This window comes from Cydia fagiglandana, chromosome 26 (genome assembly GCF_963556715.1).
Source record: "Cydia fagiglandana chromosome 26, ilCydFagi1.1, whole genome shotgun sequence".
Taxonomy (NCBI): domain Eukaryota; kingdom Metazoa; phylum Arthropoda; class Insecta; order Lepidoptera; family Tortricidae; genus Cydia; species Cydia fagiglandana.
The window spans coordinates 7,361,827-7,382,911 of NC_085957.1; the positions used below are offsets into that span (position 1 = coordinate 7,361,827).

Here is a 21,085-nt window from a genome sequence, read left to right on the forward strand (position 1 = left end):
AAGTGTCAATGAAAGAAATGTTCCCTATTAAATTCTTAACAAAAAAGGTTATATTCATTTTTTTGATACGACGCACCATATTGATGTTTTAGCTAGATGAACTACGACAAAATTTTACCGTTGAAAAACTTGTTGAAGTTCAATATAACATAGTACGTGACAGTACTGAAAGAAATCTTCACGAAGAATAAGCTTGCAAGCTTATTCTCCGTATTAGTTTTATTTCAGTACTATCACGTACTAACTTAAATTGAACTTCAACAAGTTAATACATGAATATGGTTAGTCTTACCAAAAAGTTGTATATAACCTTTTTTGTTTAAAATTTATTAAGGATTATTTCTTACCTTGACACTTTTTTCCTAACTCTAATACTTTTCTCAAAAATAAAAAAAAACCGTAAACCGGGACATATTTCAAGCTAAAAGGGGGGGTTGCGTCAGGGGGAGGGGAAGGGACGCTAGTGTGCGTAAAGCACCATACCCAAAGGTATCATACTACATTCATAGAATGCTGGCTATAATTTGTTTTTCTTGCCCATACATTAGAACATAATTTAACCGAATCAATTAGTTGTCACCTGACGATGTACAGTCGCCATCAGATATATCGGAGCGGCTTAGGTGTTCAAAAATATCTGAACACGCACTTTAAAGCCTTGATGACATAGGCGTGTTCAGGTATTTGTGAACGCCTCGGCCGCTCCGATATATCTGGCGACTGTACGTAACACACATATGGGGCATTATCTATGAAAAGGGACCTTATTGTCGATGGCGCTTACGCCGCACAGCGTCGCGCGGCATTGAATTTATATCGGAGCATTGTTCATAATGGCGTAAGCGCGTAATAAGGTCCCTTTACATAGATAACGTCACATATAGTTATTTACAGTAAACCTGGGACTGTAAGTAGACCTGCTAATGTGTGAATTTGGCTGTTTACCGCAGATCTAGGTCCGTAACGGTCACATTAGCGCGCTGCTAAGATGACCCGAGTGACCTAGAAAGGCCCGGTGGCGCGGCGCTAAACAACACGCTTAAGGTTCCGTCACGCAGACACGTTTTCCGGGTGGGACGGAACGTGAACTTTGTATATGTAAAATCGGCGCGCCCCGCTCATCCCCGCACGGAAAACGCGCCTGTGTGAAAAAGCTTTTAAAGGCTCCGTCACATTGACGCGGTAGCGGCACCGACGCGGTACCTCGCAACTGGGAATGGACAGAACGTTATAAGCTACGTCACATTACCGAAGCGCGGCACCGCGTTCAATCCGCTCTCGATACGTCGACTTACAACTAACTAAGTAACTTACAACGCGGGTCCGCGATCAAAACGGTTTCAATCCGCCGACCGCGCTCAATGTGACATCATCGCCTTGCTACCGCGCCGCTCCGCTAGGGAGCCTTAAGGGTGCAAATTGTGTTTACATGGGTAAAAAGATATCGAGGGTTATTAATATTTTCTTTTTTATAACGTATTTTCAGGATTGCGCAACCGCAAAACGAGAAAACATAACCCGTATAGGCTGTCACAGCCAATTTGATCCGAATGGACCGATTAGATTAAAGTTTGGAGCACATACGAAAGTAACGCACGGTTAGCGGCATCGATATACGGTGCTACCGGCCCGCCATATGCTAACTCCTCGATACACTCGCGGTAGTGTGTCAGTCCCTCGTGTGACAATACCGACCAAGCGGTGAAAGTCACTTGAGTAAAACTAACCTAAATATGTCCAGGCACCGATGTACGTCACAGGGACAAGCCATACATCAAAAATCGTAAGCGTTTTTATGTGTGCGCAGCACGTCTGTACACACGTCATCGTGTATGTGTGGGAAAGTCGCTTTACTGAGAGGACGCTAGAAGTCCGCACGATTCATGTCGCGGCCAGTCGCGGGGCGAGGTAATGCGAGTCGGGGCGGGGCGGTGCGTGGCGCTCTGTATGATAATTCTATTACTTATTCTGTGGTACAGTGCCACCGGCCCGCATGCTAACTCCTCGATACACTCGCGGTAGTGTGTCAGTCCCTCGTGTGACAGTACCGACCAAGCGGTGAAAGTCACATGTAAAACTAACCTATGTCCAGGCAGTGGGGAGACTCCTAACTTCGGGGAACTACCACAGATAAGATAATCACTTGATTTTTGACAACCGTAAATAGCCGAAAGGGATAGTGCCATATATGTATTAGAAAGGGATAGTATGATTCGACCCTGAACCGGTGTCAAACTTCGGGTTTGTAGGAAGTGTCCTTACTGTACGGTAGTACAGTCATCAGCAATAATATCTTACACAACTAGGGCCGCAAAAATATATGACGCGCTCTTATTGCGCTCCAAATAAGAACGTGTCACATATTTTTGCGGCCCTAGTTGTGTAAGATACTATTGCTGATAACTGTACTATTATTTCTTCTGTGCTCTGGCCCACTTGCACCATCCCACTAGCCCGGGGTTAAGCGGTTAAACCGGAACTCAGTGTCAAATTGTACTGATAACCATGGTAACTCCAGGTTTAACCGATTAACCCCGGGATAGTGGAATGGTGCAAGTAGGCCTTAGTTATTAAATAAGATATTAAGCGCCGCTTGCACCATCCCACTAACCCGGGGTTAACCGGTTAAACCGTTAAGTCAGTGTCAAATTGTACGGGTAACCATGGTAACTCCAGATTTATTTCGTTTAACTCCGGGTTAGTGAATGATGCGAGTGGCCCTAAATAATATAAACGCAAAACCATATTTTTGAGACATTTATTTTGACACTTAAGAATACACTCAGACTTTGCATCTAAAAATAGTTCATTACTTAGCTATTCCCAAACTTAGGATACAATCTAAAATACAGGATGTCCATTAAAATAGATACATGTATGTATAAGTATATCCAGGGTGGCCAAAAAATAACTGCATTCCCGTTGCCAGGGAGGTTTTGGGATTATACTGAGCAACTTTTACTATGGGACCAACCCCGAAATCACGAAAAAAATTACCCTCCCATAGAATTTTTTTTTCCTTTATTTGATACCATTTCCAAACCCAGCTGGAATACTGGGTAACATTATTAATTTTTTTTAAGTATTATAAGTATATTTTGACAATTTCGTAACTTTTTATAAGTAGATAGTTTTGAATCTGTATACACAGCTTATTAATATGAACATATTATTAGCATATTATTATGAACGATATTGCAACTTTCGATTGATAATATCAGAAATCAACTATCTGAAACTAAGCTTGGAGCACATGATATTTGATTTCATTGGTAAAGGTTTAAAATTACACTTAAGTCAAGGCTCGAAACCGGTTTTTTTTAATCCCAAAATAGCCCAATATTGCAAGCTTTAGTTTCACCAGGCCCCTATTTCACCAACGTGACAGGTGCGACAATTCGACAAGTCACATTGTTGCTGACGTCACAGGCATCCATGGGCTACGGTTATCGCTTACCATCGGGCGGGACGGACACCATCATTGTATTATTCAAAAAAACTTTATTATATCGGCAAAAAACAGGTATTTAAAATAAGGTAATAATACCGGTATTTTTTGTATGAAGAAAGAACCGGTTGCAAGGCTTGACTTAAGTATCTCCTAAAACAAAAAATGCTTCGCATGTAAAATTAATTATAATACTTATCTACTTAAACCTAAATTATACTATGTATGAGGTTTAAACCATCAAAATGCTTCATTAAATAACTAAGTTATAATATATTCTAAGTATTCTAACTTACCTTAGAGAATTAAAAATATATTTTTGAATTCTAAGCGTAAATAAATATCAATTAATATTATAACAAGCAAAATATATCACATACTTATCCAAAACAGTATTTCTATAGTCTGTATCTTTAGGTATTTAAATAAAATTAAACAAACGATTGTACATATATTTTCGGGTAGTTATAACATTTATTGGTTAACCGACCAAATACAAAACCGCCTGGATCTGTCACTGAACGACCTGACTTTAACCTACATTATTTGATCGTGTAATGTTTTCATCTACCCTCAACTGGCATAACAAACCTTTTGAGGGTAGATTTTGTTTACTTTTATTTAAATACCTAAAGATACAGAGTATAATTGTAACATAACGTACGAACATTGTCCTGTTCCTATCTCTATCGCACGCACATAATTTTATTGCTGTCGCGTTCGCACAATGGCATTGACCGCCGGCATCATCGGCGAGACAGCAATATATTTACGCGTGTGCGATAGAGATAGAAAATGGCGGGGCAATGTACAAAATTCTACGTGCTTACCATCCTTACTTTATTCAATGTCTTTGTTTACCAAAGAGCATTTGATATAATAAGATACCAAAAGATATCTAAGTTTATACATTAAATAGGCATTTTTTGTAAATATGCAGATTATAGAACTTACTTTAAAACATATAATACATTCCATCTATTAATCCATATGAATCCTTTCATAACTTTCCTTTTTTAAACGTAGAATTTACATAAATATCCTCCTAAGGCGCAAGATCCTACCTAGTACCTATAGTACAGTCAGCAGCAGAAGTTGCTAAGCGGGCGAGGTGTTCAAAATGATCTTGACGCGACTTTATTGTTCAGAGAATAAGAGCGTGTCAAGGTAATTTTGAACACCTCGCCCGCTTAGCAACTTCTGCTGCTGACTGTACCTCTTCAGTTAGATGAAATTTAAATCCTATTCAATTGAAGCAGAGTTTCTTTTGCTCTGTTTCGTTCAATTTTCCAACAACGCAAACTCAACTCTATTTCCTTCACAATAGGTTTAAATTTCAATGGCAAATTTTGGATTATTAATACAAATTAATAATCCATTTGCCACTGAAAATTAAACCTATTGTGAAGGAAATAGAGTTGATTTTGCGTTGCGTTGGCTGGGCCTTGGAGGATATGGCGAACTCCCACGTAACCAAATTAACTCGCCGCCAAAAAGCCGCCTCTATACAGTCGTTTTAAAATAAGCGTAACCACAGAATAAATAATAGTACTAGGTACAGAAGACTCAGTCTAACAAAACGCGTATGTCACGATCAGGACAGATATGGCCGTTAGGTGGCGACAGCGCCACGCGCAGCTTATGGCTAGCCACCGAAATTGGTGTGGAACGGATGTACTTTTAGCTACCTGTAGCAAAGCGACGAAATCGCGGAGTTAGCCACGCCTGGCGTAACTTCGATTGTATGGGAGCGGCTATTTTCGTGCGAGTCTTAATGCACGATGCGCCACGTATTGGTGGTATTACATCTGTCCAATGTAACTGCGTCTCACTCTCTCATTAAGAAAAATGTAAGACAAAATACACATTGGTAGAATACCACCCTTACAGAATCACGCGACGCGTGTTACGATAGGATGGTTGCGTTTTTATCAACTTTCGTGTCAGACTGCGTTCTCGCTCTTACCTGTCATGTCAGAACGTGACACAGGGTGACGACAACACGGCGACCATCATAGCCTGTACAATACTATGCCATAGACTAGGAATCATCTAGACCGAGTTTAGAGCAATTATTTCATGCAACCGATGATGCGAAAAATGCGGGGGTGCGCGGGACGAGGTGAGCGAAGTCCCGTGCCGTGATTGGTTCGTTCAAAGACACGGACGTCACACAAAGACACCTTCGACTCGAACATGGAGTAAAATTACCGTATGCGTGGCAGAGGGGGTAGCGCGACTATGCTCAGTCTGGAGGATGTTTTGTCTGTGTACTATGCAATGTAAACTATAGTATACATCATCATCATCATCATAGTGAATAAAATCTTATCCAATTCATTCAGTCTCATTCAATTCCCTTCACAACCCCCTATCACGATAGCTTTCAAAAATAGGGCGAAGGAAATTATATTTGGCCCTCTAGCCGCCAGAGACCTTTAACACATTCAGGGCCATAGACCTAGGATTCGCTTGCGCTTGACAGACAGCTGAAGTGTGCGAAAGGGAAGCCATCACGTATATGAACATCCCATGAGTGCGAAAGAGTCAGGCTACCAATGAGAAAACGTAACCACTTTTGAGTTTGACGACGGCCGCGGACGGCCAAGAGCGTATCACGGTAATTTTCAAATTGAAAAATATACACGGATTAGGACGAAAAGTATTAAATAAAGTAATTCAGTGAAGATGGTGTCTTGTAGTGTGCCGGATTGCAGTGTCACAGGGCCAAATAATCCAAGCAATTACTCATTTCAGAGGATTTATGATATTCCGAACGAAATTTTCATAACGATATTGTGTCAAATTAACAGCGTAAAAAGTGTAAGAAGCCGGTTTATACAGTTCATTATAAGTTTTTCTTCCGTTCCGTGCTAATATTTTATCATATTAGTCAATAATTTAGGATATTTTGTGTAATAACATAAACTGTTCGTTTACGCTAGGGCTTGACAAAATGTTCATATGACAGTATCGATAACTTGTCGGTATATTAATAGCTATGTAATTATTTCTTCACAAGACATCATTAAGATATTAGTTTTTATAACAGACTTCAAATAATAACGATTGTTATACCTTTTTGAAGGTGTTCATGTTTAGCGTGTCATGATAACTTCACTTTGCAACACAGTAAGAGTTACATTAAGATAAGTCTGTAACGATTTTGATGGCAAACGCAGTGCAATTGTTATTTATACGTCATAATGTCGTAGAATTTTAATGTTTAAAATAACACATTTGAAAAAGTAGTCGATAAAGCAATCAAACATCGACAGATTATTAATATGTTGTAACATGACATCACTATTTTTGATCTCACATAGACAATTTACGCACACACTTGCATTTCATTTTTGGTCACACTTTTGAAGATTGAGAGTTGTTCTTTGTCATATAATTCTTTGTTCAGGGCCAAGAACCCGACAGTCGGGTACACTGTTAGGGTTGACACAAGTTAACGTCCTTCTGCGCACTCGACCACAGATTAGATAATCACTCGAATTTTGACAACACTAAATAGCCAAAAGGAATAGTGCCAATGATTGCATGATTCGACCCTGAACCGCTGTCAAACTTCGGTTTTGTATGAAGTGTCCTTTCTGTACGGTAGTACTATTATTTATTCTGTAACACTACTAATAAACTAGGGTATCTCTATCCTATAGATAACTAGCTTATACTAGATTCAATCTTTCTTCTCATACTTACTATAAATCACCTCACAATCGGGCCTCAAACTTCTAAAAGCCGCTACACCGGCATCAGTTACATTAGTTTCAGACAAATCTAGGAACTGTAGCAATGGCGCCGACGTCGCCAAGTGATCTAGACTCCTATCCGTAATAGTCCTGAAACCAGTGACGCTTAGATGCGTAAGAGAAGACCTGTCAGGCCTAGCACCGGGGACCTGAGCGCCCGGATAAGGACCATTTGGGCCTATATGGACATAGTTGATATCTTCCCCGTCAGCTCTCCCAAATCTTCTAATAGCGGAGTCTGTCACAAGTGATGACGCGTCTAGATGTGAGCCGGGTGGTGATAGAAAGATGTTTCTAGTGTTGTGGTTTAAGTTAGAGTTTCGGTTAAAGGAGACTACGTGTTCGTTGTCTAGGGAGAGGCGGTATACTGCGTGGAGGCGTTGGCCCACATTTACGTATAGGACGTGGTGGCGGGGTTGAGCTTCTTCCTCCTGTAAATAAAGACGGGAAATTCAATATAATAACTTTATTGTATTATTCATAAACGTCTACTAAAGTTGACAAGCCGATAATAAGGTATAGTCACGAACGGTCTAGAACGCAAAATGACCACTTTTTTATATCACTAGGTAGGTTAGGTTCGTTAGTTATCTTCGAATGGCCGAAGGCCAAACAGGTTCTGGACCGATCGCGATGTAGACTAAAAGTGATAGAAGCAAACTTTTACACTAGTCATTTTGCGTTCTAGGCCGTCTGCGAATAACCCGATAATAATCATTTGTCCCTTTCCATCATACCAAACCAATACGTCGGAACGGGACAAAAGATTATTATCGGCTTATCAACTTTAGTAGACGTTTATGAACCCCCTTAGGGTTAGTATACAATATGTATATAATATCTGAAAATGTAAAAAGTGGAAAGTAGCAGTTTTAAATTTTCGAAGTGCGTTACAATTTGGTGCCGTGACCAGGATATTCAATATTGAAATAGGAGTCATCCATTAATGACGTCATACAAACGTCACACGTAAAATTTTTGGTAATTTTGTTCTCAACGAAATAGGCAATTAAAATTAGTTATTATTATTGTATTAAAAATATTTTTGATTAAAGCAATGTTATATTTTTTTAGAAATAAAAATTACACTACTAAAAACGATACGAATAATAATTGAAAACGATAATAATTGCAAAATACAAATCAAATCAATTATCAGTAATATCAGTTACGGATGAAGTTGAAATGAGCTAACATGACCTACATTTGGGAATCTAAGTTTACTGTATTACTGAATCGCGATTAGAAAGGGATTGAGATAGCTGTCAATCCATATTGATTTTGACGTAAGTGTATGGAAATCTGTTATTTCTAATCCCTTTCTGATCGCGGCATGATAATAGTATGTTACTGTACTAACCTCTTGTCCATTCTCTTCTGCCTCTTCTGTCTCATCTTCCTTCTCTTCTTCCGATTCTTTCGAAGTACTAGCCCCTTCATTGACATTAGGCTTGATGAGACACTTCAATGGAACATCATCATCATCAGAACTTGAGCTATCATCATCACGTTTCCTTTTCGAAGGCCCTGGGCTTGGCGAGCTAGTCTTCCGTTTCTTCGATGGTCCGGGATTCGAATTTGATCTAGATTTCAACACACTAGACGGAGTGATGATGTTACAACAAGTTTTTGGTGGACTAACGTTCGGTCGAGGAGTTATTGATATATTAGGGGACATAGATAGACGGGATATTGTTGATCTTTGGTCATTAGAAGAGCCTGGTCGTGTCGGTGAAGCATGTATAACCATAGTTGGACTTGAGGCTTTTGGTTCATTTGGAGATGAGTTGGATATCGATGGACTGTCATTGGAGTCAGGTCTTGACCCTGAGGGTCTTGGAGGGTTGGACCTTGGGGTCGATCCTGGCCGAAGTGGTGATGCGTTAATGATCATCGTTGGAGAGCTGAGGACAGTCGGTAATGAGCTGTGGACAAAATATAATAGATTAATATAAATACAGAGTGTCCCATAAGTGAAACGTCACAGTGACACTGAAGGTAGACCAAGCCTAGAGGACCCAAACCAACTTAACATGACCCCAGTAAAAGTGCCACGGTTTTCGAGTTATTGCCAAATTAAGGTTTTTCATGAATTTTGACCGTTTTTAACATTGTTTGTGCCAGTGTGCATTTGGAAAGGTCTCGAAGTTAGTTTTTTTTTATGTTTACGGCATCATGAATAGTTAATTAAGATAACAGAATAGGTATTTTATCGATAAACAATGTAAAATACAAAAAAGTACTGGTTTAATCTTGAATTAAATTGACAGCGAAGCATCAATTTCGACTATGACCACCTGTCGTGAAAAAAAAATACTAGAAAAGTAATGAGCAAATAATGACAAAAAATTTAGCATGTTATACAGATTCAAAAATGGTATAACACATGTACCTTCCTGCAAAAAAATATGAATTATTATCATCTTTCGAAAGCCTCATAAAAAATAAGTTAACACTTGGAAATCTGCAATCCGACTACTTACTTACTAAAAATAACGATTTATGTTAACATATTTCATTCTGGATACAGAAATAAAAAAACACCTATTCAGTATTTGCCGAATGCCCAAAAGAAAGAGCACAAAAGAAACCACGCATTTCTGGGGTCAAAAGTAAAAAATGTAATCTGAGTTTAGGTCAATTTCGCAAAAAAAAAATTTATTGGTAAACTTGTCACTTAAAATTGATTTTTCCATTTTTTTTTCGTAGAACCTACTTTTTGCAAAGTGTTACTTGCTACTGAGTAATATATTCTTTGGTTACTTGTCACTTTTTGACATCTATCAATAAAGATATTTAGACTACGTTATTTTTCAATTAATAATATCTCTCTAGAGAGATAATGTATCGATAATGAGAGGGGATATTGTAGCGATGCTACATGGTTTCCTATACCAAACATGTACTTTCTCATACAATGTGACCTGTACAACATTAGTGTCGCATTTTGGACAGAATAACATACACCAGAGTATGACACTTATGTAAAGCTGTAATGTACCTTCTCAGCTGTAGGTTGATTAACATATCTTGCCTCCTGGCTAACTGGCTTCGAGGAGACAAGTCCAAAGAGCATGCCACTCGAACGGAACTTGTCACCCAGATTGTGCAGAGATTGCTGGACCAAACCTGGCTTCATGCATATCAAAACGATCCTCGTGGTCTACTCTAACTGCCCAAGTAGGTCACATCCTAATTTAATTTGTATTTTAGAATCATTTATGAAATTATATAAAAACATAAAAAAGACTTTCGTTGGGTAGTCGTAAGTTTGACAGCCCGGTCAGAATAACATACACCAGAGTATGACACTTATGTAAAACTGTAATGTACCTTCTCAGCTGTAGGTTGATTAACATATCTTGCCTCCTGGCTAACTGGCTTCGAGGAGACAAGTCCAAAGAGCATGCCACTCGAACGGAACTTGTCACCCAGATTGTGCAGAGATTGCTGGACCAAACCTGGCTTCACGTATATCAAAATTATCCTCGTGATATATCCTAATACATTTAATTTCGGAAATTCGGAGGTTATGTGACGAATCAGGAATACTACTCCAAATGGAATGCAGCATGCCGTTCAACAACATGTCCCTACCTTTAGCGTATACAAATGGTGCATGTTTCAGCAGAACTTTAAAAAATGCTATGCTAAGATAGCCGAAATTGAGGTTGATTCTAAGACCAATTTCCTCAAATTTCAAAAAAAAACAAAAACAAATAATATGAACATTTAAGTTCTATAAAATAGTTCTATTTAGAACTGAATAAGTCAAAAACAAAGAAATTTAGAGTGTCTCGTCTATCATACTAAGTCACCGGAATGAAAAGTTTGAGTTGGTTTGAGAAATAGAAATGAATAAATATTTTAATACTTTTGAAATGGGTGGGTCGGGCGGGTGGGTTGTCTAACGCGGCACCCCATGGTCGCGTATTAAACAATGAGGCATTAGGCATGGGTAGGGGTGAGTAGATAAGGTATCCCCCCCCTCCTACTTCATAAAATTCCTCTCCTTCCCCGTCCGGCATGTCGGTAGAAAAAATGGTTTGCTTGTGTCAGGGTATGTAATAAAGTATAATAAATTGGTAACACTTCACTTTATACGGGAAGTGTTAAAATAAATTACCTACCTCTCAAATGGAGCATGGTGAAAAAATAATATGTGGCTGAGCGCTATGCTAATTAGTCATAGTGTAGCCTAATAATAATTGTAATAATTGATGAATTTGCTACCCTGTCACAAGTAAACTCACAAATTAATTAATTTTATATTTTTAATACAAATAATTTCACTAAATTTTTTAAAAATAAAGTTTTTTAAATGACAAAAATTTTATAAATTGATGTTATCGCTTCCCAAGCTCACAATAACCAGGCTATATATTTAATTTAAGCTTTCTTCGGGCGCCATTGTCATGTATAAAAAATAATTAGATTTAAAGTGGCGCTGGCACTGTGGTGAATAAAAAATAATAATGTTTTAAATGTTTAAATACTTAATGGAAAAAATGCCTCAGATAAGATCCGCAGTAAAACATTGGACTATTGAAGTACAAGGGTCCTCTTGTTATTCTAACCTGGTTAATGGGAACTTGGTAGGATATTGAAAAGATAAAACCAAATATCTGACATGCAATTTAATATACTCCGCTAACTACTTACAAGGCACTCCGCTTCAGGGCGGGCGCTACTCAAAATACAATTTGTTTCTATAAGCCGTTGGCGGCTGTGGGGTGACACTATGGCAATTCTTAACCTACGATCGCGAGACGGGCGAAACGCGGAGTTTTGGCCAAAACATAAAACGAAAGTCTAGTGCACTCACGGATACCGGGTGTAGCTTTCATCCTGGGACTTAGCGTAGCAGACAGATCGACGTAGATCAGCGGCGGGCGTTCATCGAGCCCCAGCTGTGACAAGCTAAGGCGAGAACAACCTGCGGCGCTCGGACTTTCACGGGAAGGACCCGCACGAAGACACCTTGGAGTCGTCGGACGGCAGCATAACCATCCGACACACGGCCTGCAAGTCAAGGCCGCGTCCTACGGCGTAGAGGCAGCGTCAGCATGACGCTCAGCAAAATCGGGGACGCGCAACAGCGCGCCAGGGAACACGATCACCAACCGTGCTCATGTCCATCGGCGACACGGGACGCACTAAGTAAATCACGCGCACAATTCACGCACGGCGATATACGCACTTTACAAATCGGTCTCCCACCAGCCGGACCAGGCGGCGGAAGGAGACGAGGCAATCCCTCCTAATCTTTAATTCGAAACCATCTACATGCTAGCGTATTCCCATTCCAAGTCTAAGTGAAGTGACAGTTCGAAATAAAATCCTACCGGACACGTTGCGTTTCGATTCACATCAACACATTAAACGTCAAACCAACTTAAATCTTTTCTAAATCAAATGATTCTCGAAAAATATCAATGCTCGTTAATACTTGTAATATTTTAAGTGGTTAATAATAATTACTAATAATTATATTTTTATCGCTGTTTTCTACATTGTTTCATTCAGAATATCTTCCTTCCGATGCGGTAACTAAACGAGTAACTTATTCTCTGACAGTTCACCTGTCAAAAATCTCAACACTTTGACACCGTCATAATCGCTATTTATGTTTCATAAAAATTCCGAAAATGATTCTAAAATACTAATTAAATTAGGATGTGACCTACTTGAGCAGTTAAAGCGGATCACGAGGATAATTTTGATATACGTGAAGCCAGGTTTGGTTCAACAATCTCTGTACAATCTGGGTGACAAGTTCCGTTCGAGTGGCATGCTCTTTGGACTTGTTTCTTCGAAACCAGTTAGCCAGGAGGCAGTATATGCTAATCGACCTACAGCTGAGAAGGTACATTACAGTTTTACATAAGTGTCATACTCTGGTGTATGTTATTCTGTTGGAAATGCGACAGTCATGTTGTACAGGTTATCCTGTATGGAAAAGTATGTATCTATCTTAGGCAAATACGTAGCATCGCTACATAAACTAGGCGAATTCCAAAAAAGTATATAGGACATTTTTGTCTCTAAATATGATCAGGAATACGCTGTTAAAATTATTCGGTTTACTCATGTTACACCGTGTATAATAATATACTAACCTGCTGTAATCCGAAGATGTGCCGTTAAGTTTGGCCTGCCAAGTATGATTGTTCTCGTCTGGACACTGTTCAGGAGTATTCGTGTCGTCGTAGTCTGGCTCCTTTATCTTGAAATACTCTGGTTCCTGCATAGAACAGCTAGTTTTAAAAGAAGTAGTATAGAACAATCTTTAGGGTTCCGTACCTCAAAAGGAAAAAACGGAACCCTTATAGGATCACTCCTGCGTCTGTCTGTCTGTCCGACCATCCCCCCCCCCCCCTTTATCTCTGAGACTACTGGGCTTAATATTTTGAAAAAAATACACAAGATAGTACTTTACCAATAGATGACAGGAAAACCTATTAGAAATGTGCAGTCAAGCGTGAGTTGGACTTATGTACGGAACCTTTGAAACGCGAGTCCAACTCGCACTTGACCGGTTTTTTCATGAAACCGATGCTGCCAAAAATACGGGGAGGGGGGGACGAGGTGATCGAGTCCCGTGCCGTGATTGGTTCATTCAAAGACAAATAGCTATAGCCACATACACAGCCACAAGTGAATGTGGGTGGGTAAACACATACTTGGTCCTCCCACTGGTCCTGGGCGCTGGCGGCGGGCGGGGGGTCGCGGTCGCGGTGCGCGTGCTGCCGTGGGGGGAGACAGCTACACAGCCACAGCTGGATGAGGGTGGGGAGATACACACACCTGGTCCTCCCACTGGTCCTGGGCGCTGGCGGCGGGCGGGGGGTCGCGGTCGCGGTGCGCGTGCTGCCGTGGGGGGAGACAGCTACACAGCCACAGCTGGATGAGGGTGGGGGGATACACACACCTGGTCCTCCCACTGGTCCTGGGCGCTGGCGGCGGGCGGGGGGTCGCGGTCGCGGTGCGCGTGCTGCCGTGGGGGGAGACAGCTACACAGCCACAGCTGGATGAGGGTGGGGGGATACACACACCTGGTCCTCCCACTGGTCCTGGGCGCTGGCGGCGGGCGGGGGGTCGCGGTCGCGGTGCGCGTGCTGCCGTGGGGGGAGACAGCTACACAGCCACAGCTGGATGAGGGTGGGGGGATACACACACCTGGTCCTCCCACTGGTCCTGGGCGCTGGCGGCGGGCGGGGGGTCGCGGTCGCGGTGCGCGTGCTGCCGTGGGGGGAGACAGCTACACAGCCACAGCTGGATGAGGGTGGGGGGATACACACACCTGGTCCTCTCACTGGTCCTGGGCGCTGGCGGCGGGCGGAGGGTCCCGGTCGCGGTGCGCGTGCTGCCGTGGGGGGAGACAGCTACACAGCCACAGCTGGATGAGGGTGGGGGGATACACACACCTGGTCCTCCCACTGGTCCTGGGCGCTGGCGGCGGGCGGAGGGTCCCGGTCGCGGTGCGCGTGCTGCCGTGGGGGGAGACAGCTACACAGCCACAGCTGGATGAGGGTGGGGGGATACACACACCTGGTCCTCCCACTGGTCCTGGGCGCTGGCGGCGGGCGGAGGGTCCCGGTCGCGGTGCGCGTGCTGCCGTGGGGGGAGACAGCTACACAGCCACAGCTGGATGAGGGTGGGGGGATACACACACCTGGTCCTCCCACTGGTCCTGGGCGCTGGCGGCGGGCGGAGGGTCCCGGTCGCGGTGCGCGTGCTGCCGTGGGGGGAGACAGCTACACAGCCACAGCTGGATGAGGGTGGGGGGATACACACACCTGGTCCTCCCACTGGTCCTGGGCGCTGGCGGCGGGCGGAGGGTCCCGGTCGCGGTGCGCGTGCTGCCGTGGGGGGAGACAGCTACACAGCCACAGCTGGATGAGGGTGGGGGGATACACACACCTGGTCCTCCCACTGGTCCTGGGCGCTGGCGGCGGGCGGAGGGTCCCGGTCGCGGTGCGCGTGCTGCCGTGGGGGGAGACAGCTACACAGCCACAGCTGGATGAGGGTGGGGGGATACACACACCTGGTCCTCCCACTGGTCCTGGGCGCTGGCGGCGGGCGGAGGGTCCCGGTCGCGGTGCGCGTGCTGCGCGGGGGGAGGGGCGGCGCGCGCGGGGGACAGCCACAGGCGGCTCAGCGTGGCGAGCCAGCCTAGCGCCGACACCTCGGAGTCGCCCACGGGTGAGCCGCGGAGATCTAGTGACTGAAACGGTATAGTATTTTATTTATTTATTTATTTAGAAATTTATTTAGAAATTTAATTCAGGCAACAAGGCCCATATTACAAATACCTTACAGACTAACATACATATGTATTTTATAAACTACAATTTTATTTTATGCAACCGTTGTTTAAGAGAGGTCAAAAAAGGCGAGTGGCGTGAGTAACAATTTGAGGCGAAGCCTTTTAATGAAGACGCCACGAGTATTTTTTGACTCAGTTAAACAATGTTGCATACAATGGTTTTCTACGACAAATCACTTATTTTGAAATAAAATTATAAATTTAACGAATATTTTTCATTCAAGAAATAGCTAAGAATTAAGGGTACGGGCGGGAAAATGAATGAAATAAAAAAAAAACATGTCTATGGTTCACTCATCTGTCAAAGATGACAATTAAAATTAGATTGGTAACAATGTATTTCATACAATATTTTTAAAGTGGTGATTACACGAAGTATCGTAAAAGTGCCAAAAAGGTACGGCGTGTATGCACAAATTCTTTTTTGGGGAATAAACTAAAGACTTGTCTTGACAACTATAAGGTAGGGTTTTAAAGGTGTGTGCACGACCCTTTAAATGACAAATAAAAGTACGGGAGTAGAAAAAGTAAATAATAGAATCTTTTCTACTCGTCGACTGTAATTCTTGAAAGAATGTACGGGCTCCCAACTCAACTATAATATTCATTTCGAAACGGTTTAGTCAACTATAATGAAATTGACCAATCACAGCTCGACGCCGTCAAGAGGGCGAAACAAAACCATATCTCAAATTATTTATTTATTTTAGATTATAGTAGAAACAATTTCTTCATAAGTTAAAAACGCGCATGTGACACCCTTAATATACCTAAAGATACAGAGTATAGCAAGTTGTTTCAAAATCATAATCATAATCGTTTATTGCCAACCATGGTACATATGTTGTGTTGTTGCAGATTATTGAAGCACATGGACCCTGACAGGGTATAGCACGTTTTTTTTTATGAATGGGCTTACTCATAGCCACAGACTAGCCGAGGCGTAGACGTGGCCTACGATGGAGCGAGCTCGCCCAGAAGGTGCCTGTTCACTCTTGACTTGAAGGTTTCAGGTTGTCTTAAAAATAGTTCTTAGAGCTAGTTCTTAAAAAGGTGAAAATATAAATAAAATACCTGTAGTTTAGTGAACCCGTATCTAGTGGCTAGAGAGGCGTATGCCACAAACTCTGTCAGTCGCAGGCAATCCCGAGCGTAAAGGTGTTTCAATACGGGCAGCTTGCTCAAGGGGAGGAGGGTGGCTGGCTCCATCCACTCGCATTCGCTCACGTCCAGCGACTGAAAAAAAGAGGGGAGTTAGACGGACGAGTGAAAGCGAGGACGTTTAATGATACGAGGCAGGCGATACCTATTCCAGCTACAATTTAAACGGTGGCTAAAATAGAACTGCATTCCCGTTGCCAGGGAGGTTTTGGGATTAAACTGAGCAACTTTTACGATGAGACCAACCCCGAAATCGCGAAAAAAATTTACTCTCTCATAAAAAATGGACCAGTCAAAAATGTGTATTTAAAGATTGAATATTTGTATTGTATTGCATATTGTATTGTCTTGTATTGGGTAAAAACACTTCAAGAATAATGAAAATATCATCTTACTTCCAAATCGGGCAGAGAGTCCTGTATTTTAAACAGGAACGAGCGATCCAGGGGCAGGTTGTAACATTTGGACCCGCGGAGCGACAGCTTCTTGAGGGTCGGTGGAAACATGCTGATGCTCGTCTGAAACAACACCACAGAATAAGGTATTTGACTATAACGCACGCAGAGAAGATGGCCGATGGGGACGAAAAGTGGTCGAGTGGAGACCACGGACTAGCAAGCGCAGCGTAGGACGTCCACCCACAAGATGAACAGACGACCTTGTTAAGGTCGCCGGAAGACGCTCGATGCGGGTCGCATCCAACCGGTACGAATGGAGGTCCAAGGGGGAGGCCTATGTTCAGCAGTGGACGTCTTATGGCTGAGATGATAATGATGAAGGTATTTGACTACTACTCTTCTTCCTCGCGTTATCTCGGCATTTTGCCACGGCTCATGGGAGCCTCATGGGATCCGCTTGGCAACTAATCCCAAGAATTGGCGTATGCACTAGTTTTTACGAAAGCGACTACCATCTGACCTTCCAACCCGGAGGGGAAACTAGGCCTTATTGGGATTAGTCCGGTTTCCTCACAATGTTTTCCTGCACCGAAAAGCAACTGGTAAATATCAAATGATATTTCGTACATAAGTTCCGAAAAACTCATTGGTACGAACCGGGGTTCGAACACACAGATATAGTTAATGTTGCAGTACTCTAGCCCAAGGGATGTGAGCGTCGGGCACGTGTCGGCCAGCTGCCGGAGCGTGGACGGCGTCAGTGTGAACTGTATGGACACTCACACAGTTACAGTTGATGTTGCAGTACTCTAGCGCGAGGGATGTGAGCGTCGGGCACGTGTCTGTCAGCTGCCGGAGCGTGGATGGCGTCAGTGTGAACTGTATGGACACTCACACAGTTACAGTTGATGTTGCAGTACTCTAGTGCGAGGGATGTGAGCGTCGGGCACGTGTCTGTCAGCTGCCGGAGCGAGGATGGCGTCAGTGTGAACTGTATGGACACTCACACAGTTACAGTTGATGTTGCAGTACTCTAGCGCGAGGGATGTGAGCGTCGGGCACGTGTCTGTCAGCTGCCGGAGCGTGGATGTCGTCAGTGTGAACTGTATGGACACTCACACAGTTACAGTTGATGTTGCAGTACTCTAGCGCGAGGGATGTGAGCGTCGGGCACGTGTCTGTCAGCTGCCGGAGCGTGGATGGCGTCAGTGTGAACTGTATGGACACTCACACAGTTACAGTTGATGTTGCAGTACTCTAGTGCGAGGGATGTGAGCGTCGGGCACGTGTCTGTCAGCTGCCGGAGCGAGGATGGCGTCAGTGTGAACTGTATGGACACTCACACAGTTACAGTTGATGTTGCAGTACTCTAGCGCGAGGGATGTGAGCGTCGGGCACGTGTCTGCCAGCTGCCGGAGCGAGGATGGCGTCAGTGTGAACTGTATGGACACTCACACAGTTACAGTTGATGTTGCAGTACTCTAGCGCGAGGGATGTGAGCGTCGGGCACGTGTCGGCCAGCTGCCGGAGCGTGGATGGCGTCAGTGTGAACTGTAAGGACACTCACACAGTTACAGTTGATGTTGCAGTACTCTAGCGCGAGGGATGTGAGCGTCGGGCACGTGTCTGTCAGCTGCCGGAGCGAGAATGGTGTCAGTGTGAACTGTAAGGACACTCACACAGTTACAGTTGATGTTGCAGTACTCTAGCGCGAGGGATGTGAGCGTCGGGCACGTGTCGGCCAGCTGCCGGAGCGTAGATGGTGTCAGTGTGAACTGGGGCCCCGGGCACGTGCTATCCGAGATTATAGGGTCGGATGGACGCGGCCAGGCGAACGCTTCTGGGGAGCTGGGGAAAAAAATCATGGAAGATCTCGTGTGCGTTCGAATACATGAAAATATCAAATTAAGCGGGCGGCTGTGTACGAAACCACAATACACAGAGGTAAATGAAATACAAATAAGTATAGTATGAGGGAATTTCAAATACACTTACACTTGCACTTACAAATAGGGTTAATAAACCGGGCAAGTGCGAGTCGGACTCGCGCACGAAGGGTTCCGTACCATGATGCAAAAAAAAAACGGTCACCCATTCAACCACTCCCGACGTTGCTTAGCTTTGGTCAAAAATCACGTTTGTTGTACGGGAGCCCCATTTAAATCTTTATTTTATTCTGTTTTTAGTATTTGTTGTTATAGCGACAACAGAAATACATCATCTGTGAAAATTTCAACTGTCTAGCTATCACGGTTCGTGAGATACAGCCTGGTGACAGACGGACGGACGGACAGCGAAGTCTTAGTGATAGGGTCCCGTTTTACCTTTTGGGTACGGAACCCTAAAAAGGTACTTAGGGAGTACAGGTAGGGGTAGGAAGAGGGAGGGTTCCTTTATTTTTGAAAAGAAACAAAACTGCATTCAAAGATTTTCTAAAACTCGCTTGCCTCGCCCGGGACTCGAACCGACTAAAAAATCCAAAAAATAAAAACTCGCAATTTTATTCTACTAGTCGATACAGTTAATGTTAATTGTAATATTTCTCCAAGAAACATTAGGTCTTACACTCGTCTGTCGTACAAAATATCCATAAAATCTAATATTTAGTACTCAATATTTTTAGACAAGCCAAATTTAAGAAAAATAGAAAAATACCTTGAATACAGTGTTGTTTCTTTTTTAAAATAAAGGAATGTCTCCTTTTAGTAAAATGAGCCTGCTTAAGGATTTAAGGTAGTTTCCCTCCAGGGCCCGACTTATCTTTCCACCCTATATACTAGTAGCATTACACAAAATGCGAAATAATCTAAGTCTTACTTTGAACTCTGGTCATCTATGTAGAGCTGAGCATTGGGTCCCAGCGCCGGGACCTCTATCACCCGCTGTGCTGCAACTAAAAATAGATGTAGGTTTCGTTATTCTACCTATAGTTCGTTTTTTTTAGCATTAGAAAGAACTTGCATGAAGGTAAGCGATCTTGACATGTCTTTTAATTGAAAAACGCTTTTTAAAATTCAAAAACTATTACTTATGAAAGCAGAAGAATATAAATGATCGTATTATATTCATAATTGTTACATATTTGCCGTAACTTATTTTTAAAATGTGTTTTTGAATTAAAAGACACATCAAGATTGTTTACCTTATTTCTAATGCTAAAAAAACGAACTTTAGTTACAGCAATCATTGATGTCAATATTATATACACGCGCCAAAAATAAAAGTTTGTGGCAAAATTTTCTTTTTTGGTACCATAGATGAGGAATCCTCTAAACCGAATTTAGAGCAATTATTTCATGCAACCGATGATGCCTAAAATGCGGGGGTGCGCGGGACGAGGTAAGCGAAGTCCCGTGCCGTGATTGGTCCGTCCAAAGACACGAACGTCACACAAAGACACTTTCGACTCGAACATGGAGTAAAATTACCGTATGCGTGGCAGAGGGGGTAGCGCGACTATACTCAGTCTGGTGGATGTTTTGTCTGTGTTTGGTACAAGCTTTTAAGGCCTGTGCACATCGGCTATAATGTTGGAGCCGCACACGTCACGCAAGCGATGTGCCGTCTCTCATAAGAATCTGTATACTGCAACGCCGCACGTGCACGACACGCACACGCAGCCGGTGTGCACAGGCCTTTTGACTGTACTTTCCTTCTGCAGGCAACTAATATAGATCTAGACCTTCCCATGGCCAACTCCTGTCTCCATCATCAGAACACCATGTCATCATAATATTGCGTTGTCATCCGATTATATGTGTCGCTTAACTTCAAACTCGGGTAAATCCATTGGACCCTCTAAGCAAATATGTACCCTATTACCTTTTCTTAATACCAATATCGCATAATCTGACAGATGGATTTACCCGAGTTTGAAGTTAAGCGACTCAAATATGTATGCATAATTTCATCTCAATCGGAAATCTAGAAGTGGGTCAAATTAATCTTCCATGAGAACCACACCAACTAACAGGGTAAGCTTATTACG

General features: G+C 42.9%; 1 protein-coding gene across 1 annotated transcript in view; it reads right to left on the reverse strand.

Annotated features, from left to right (window-relative positions):
- Positions 1 to 5,566: 5,566 nt before the first annotated feature.
- Positions 5,567 to 21,085, reverse strand: part of LOC134677346 (uncharacterized) — a 47,836-nt gene continuing 32,317 nt past the window's right edge. The window contains exons 5-21 of the mRNA XM_063535781.1: positions 19,915 to 19,990; positions 18,777 to 18,945; positions 17,095 to 17,217; positions 16,613 to 16,774; positions 15,257 to 15,436; positions 15,133 to 15,195; positions 15,009 to 15,071; positions 14,885 to 14,947; positions 14,761 to 14,823; positions 14,637 to 14,699; positions 14,389 to 14,484; positions 14,265 to 14,327; positions 14,017 to 14,112; positions 13,329 to 13,453; positions 8,570 to 9,134; positions 6,871 to 7,640; positions 5,567 to 5,909 (exon numbers count right to left, since the gene is read on the reverse strand). Coding sequence (XP_063391851.1) covers positions 7,137 to 7,640; positions 8,570 to 9,134; positions 13,329 to 13,453; positions 14,017 to 14,112; positions 14,265 to 14,327; positions 14,389 to 14,484; positions 14,637 to 14,699; positions 14,761 to 14,823; positions 14,885 to 14,947; positions 15,009 to 15,071; positions 15,133 to 15,195; positions 15,257 to 15,436; positions 16,613 to 16,774; positions 17,095 to 17,217; positions 18,777 to 18,945; positions 19,915 to 19,990 — 2,474 coding nt within the window. The 3' untranslated portion in view covers positions 5,567 to 5,909; positions 6,871 to 7,136. The remainder of the gene's footprint in view (positions 5,910 to 6,870; positions 7,641 to 8,569; positions 9,135 to 13,328; positions 13,454 to 14,016; positions 14,113 to 14,264; positions 14,328 to 14,388; positions 14,485 to 14,636; positions 14,700 to 14,760; positions 14,824 to 14,884; positions 14,948 to 15,008; positions 15,072 to 15,132; positions 15,196 to 15,256; positions 15,437 to 16,612; positions 16,775 to 17,094; positions 17,218 to 18,776; positions 18,946 to 19,914; positions 19,991 to 21,085) is intronic.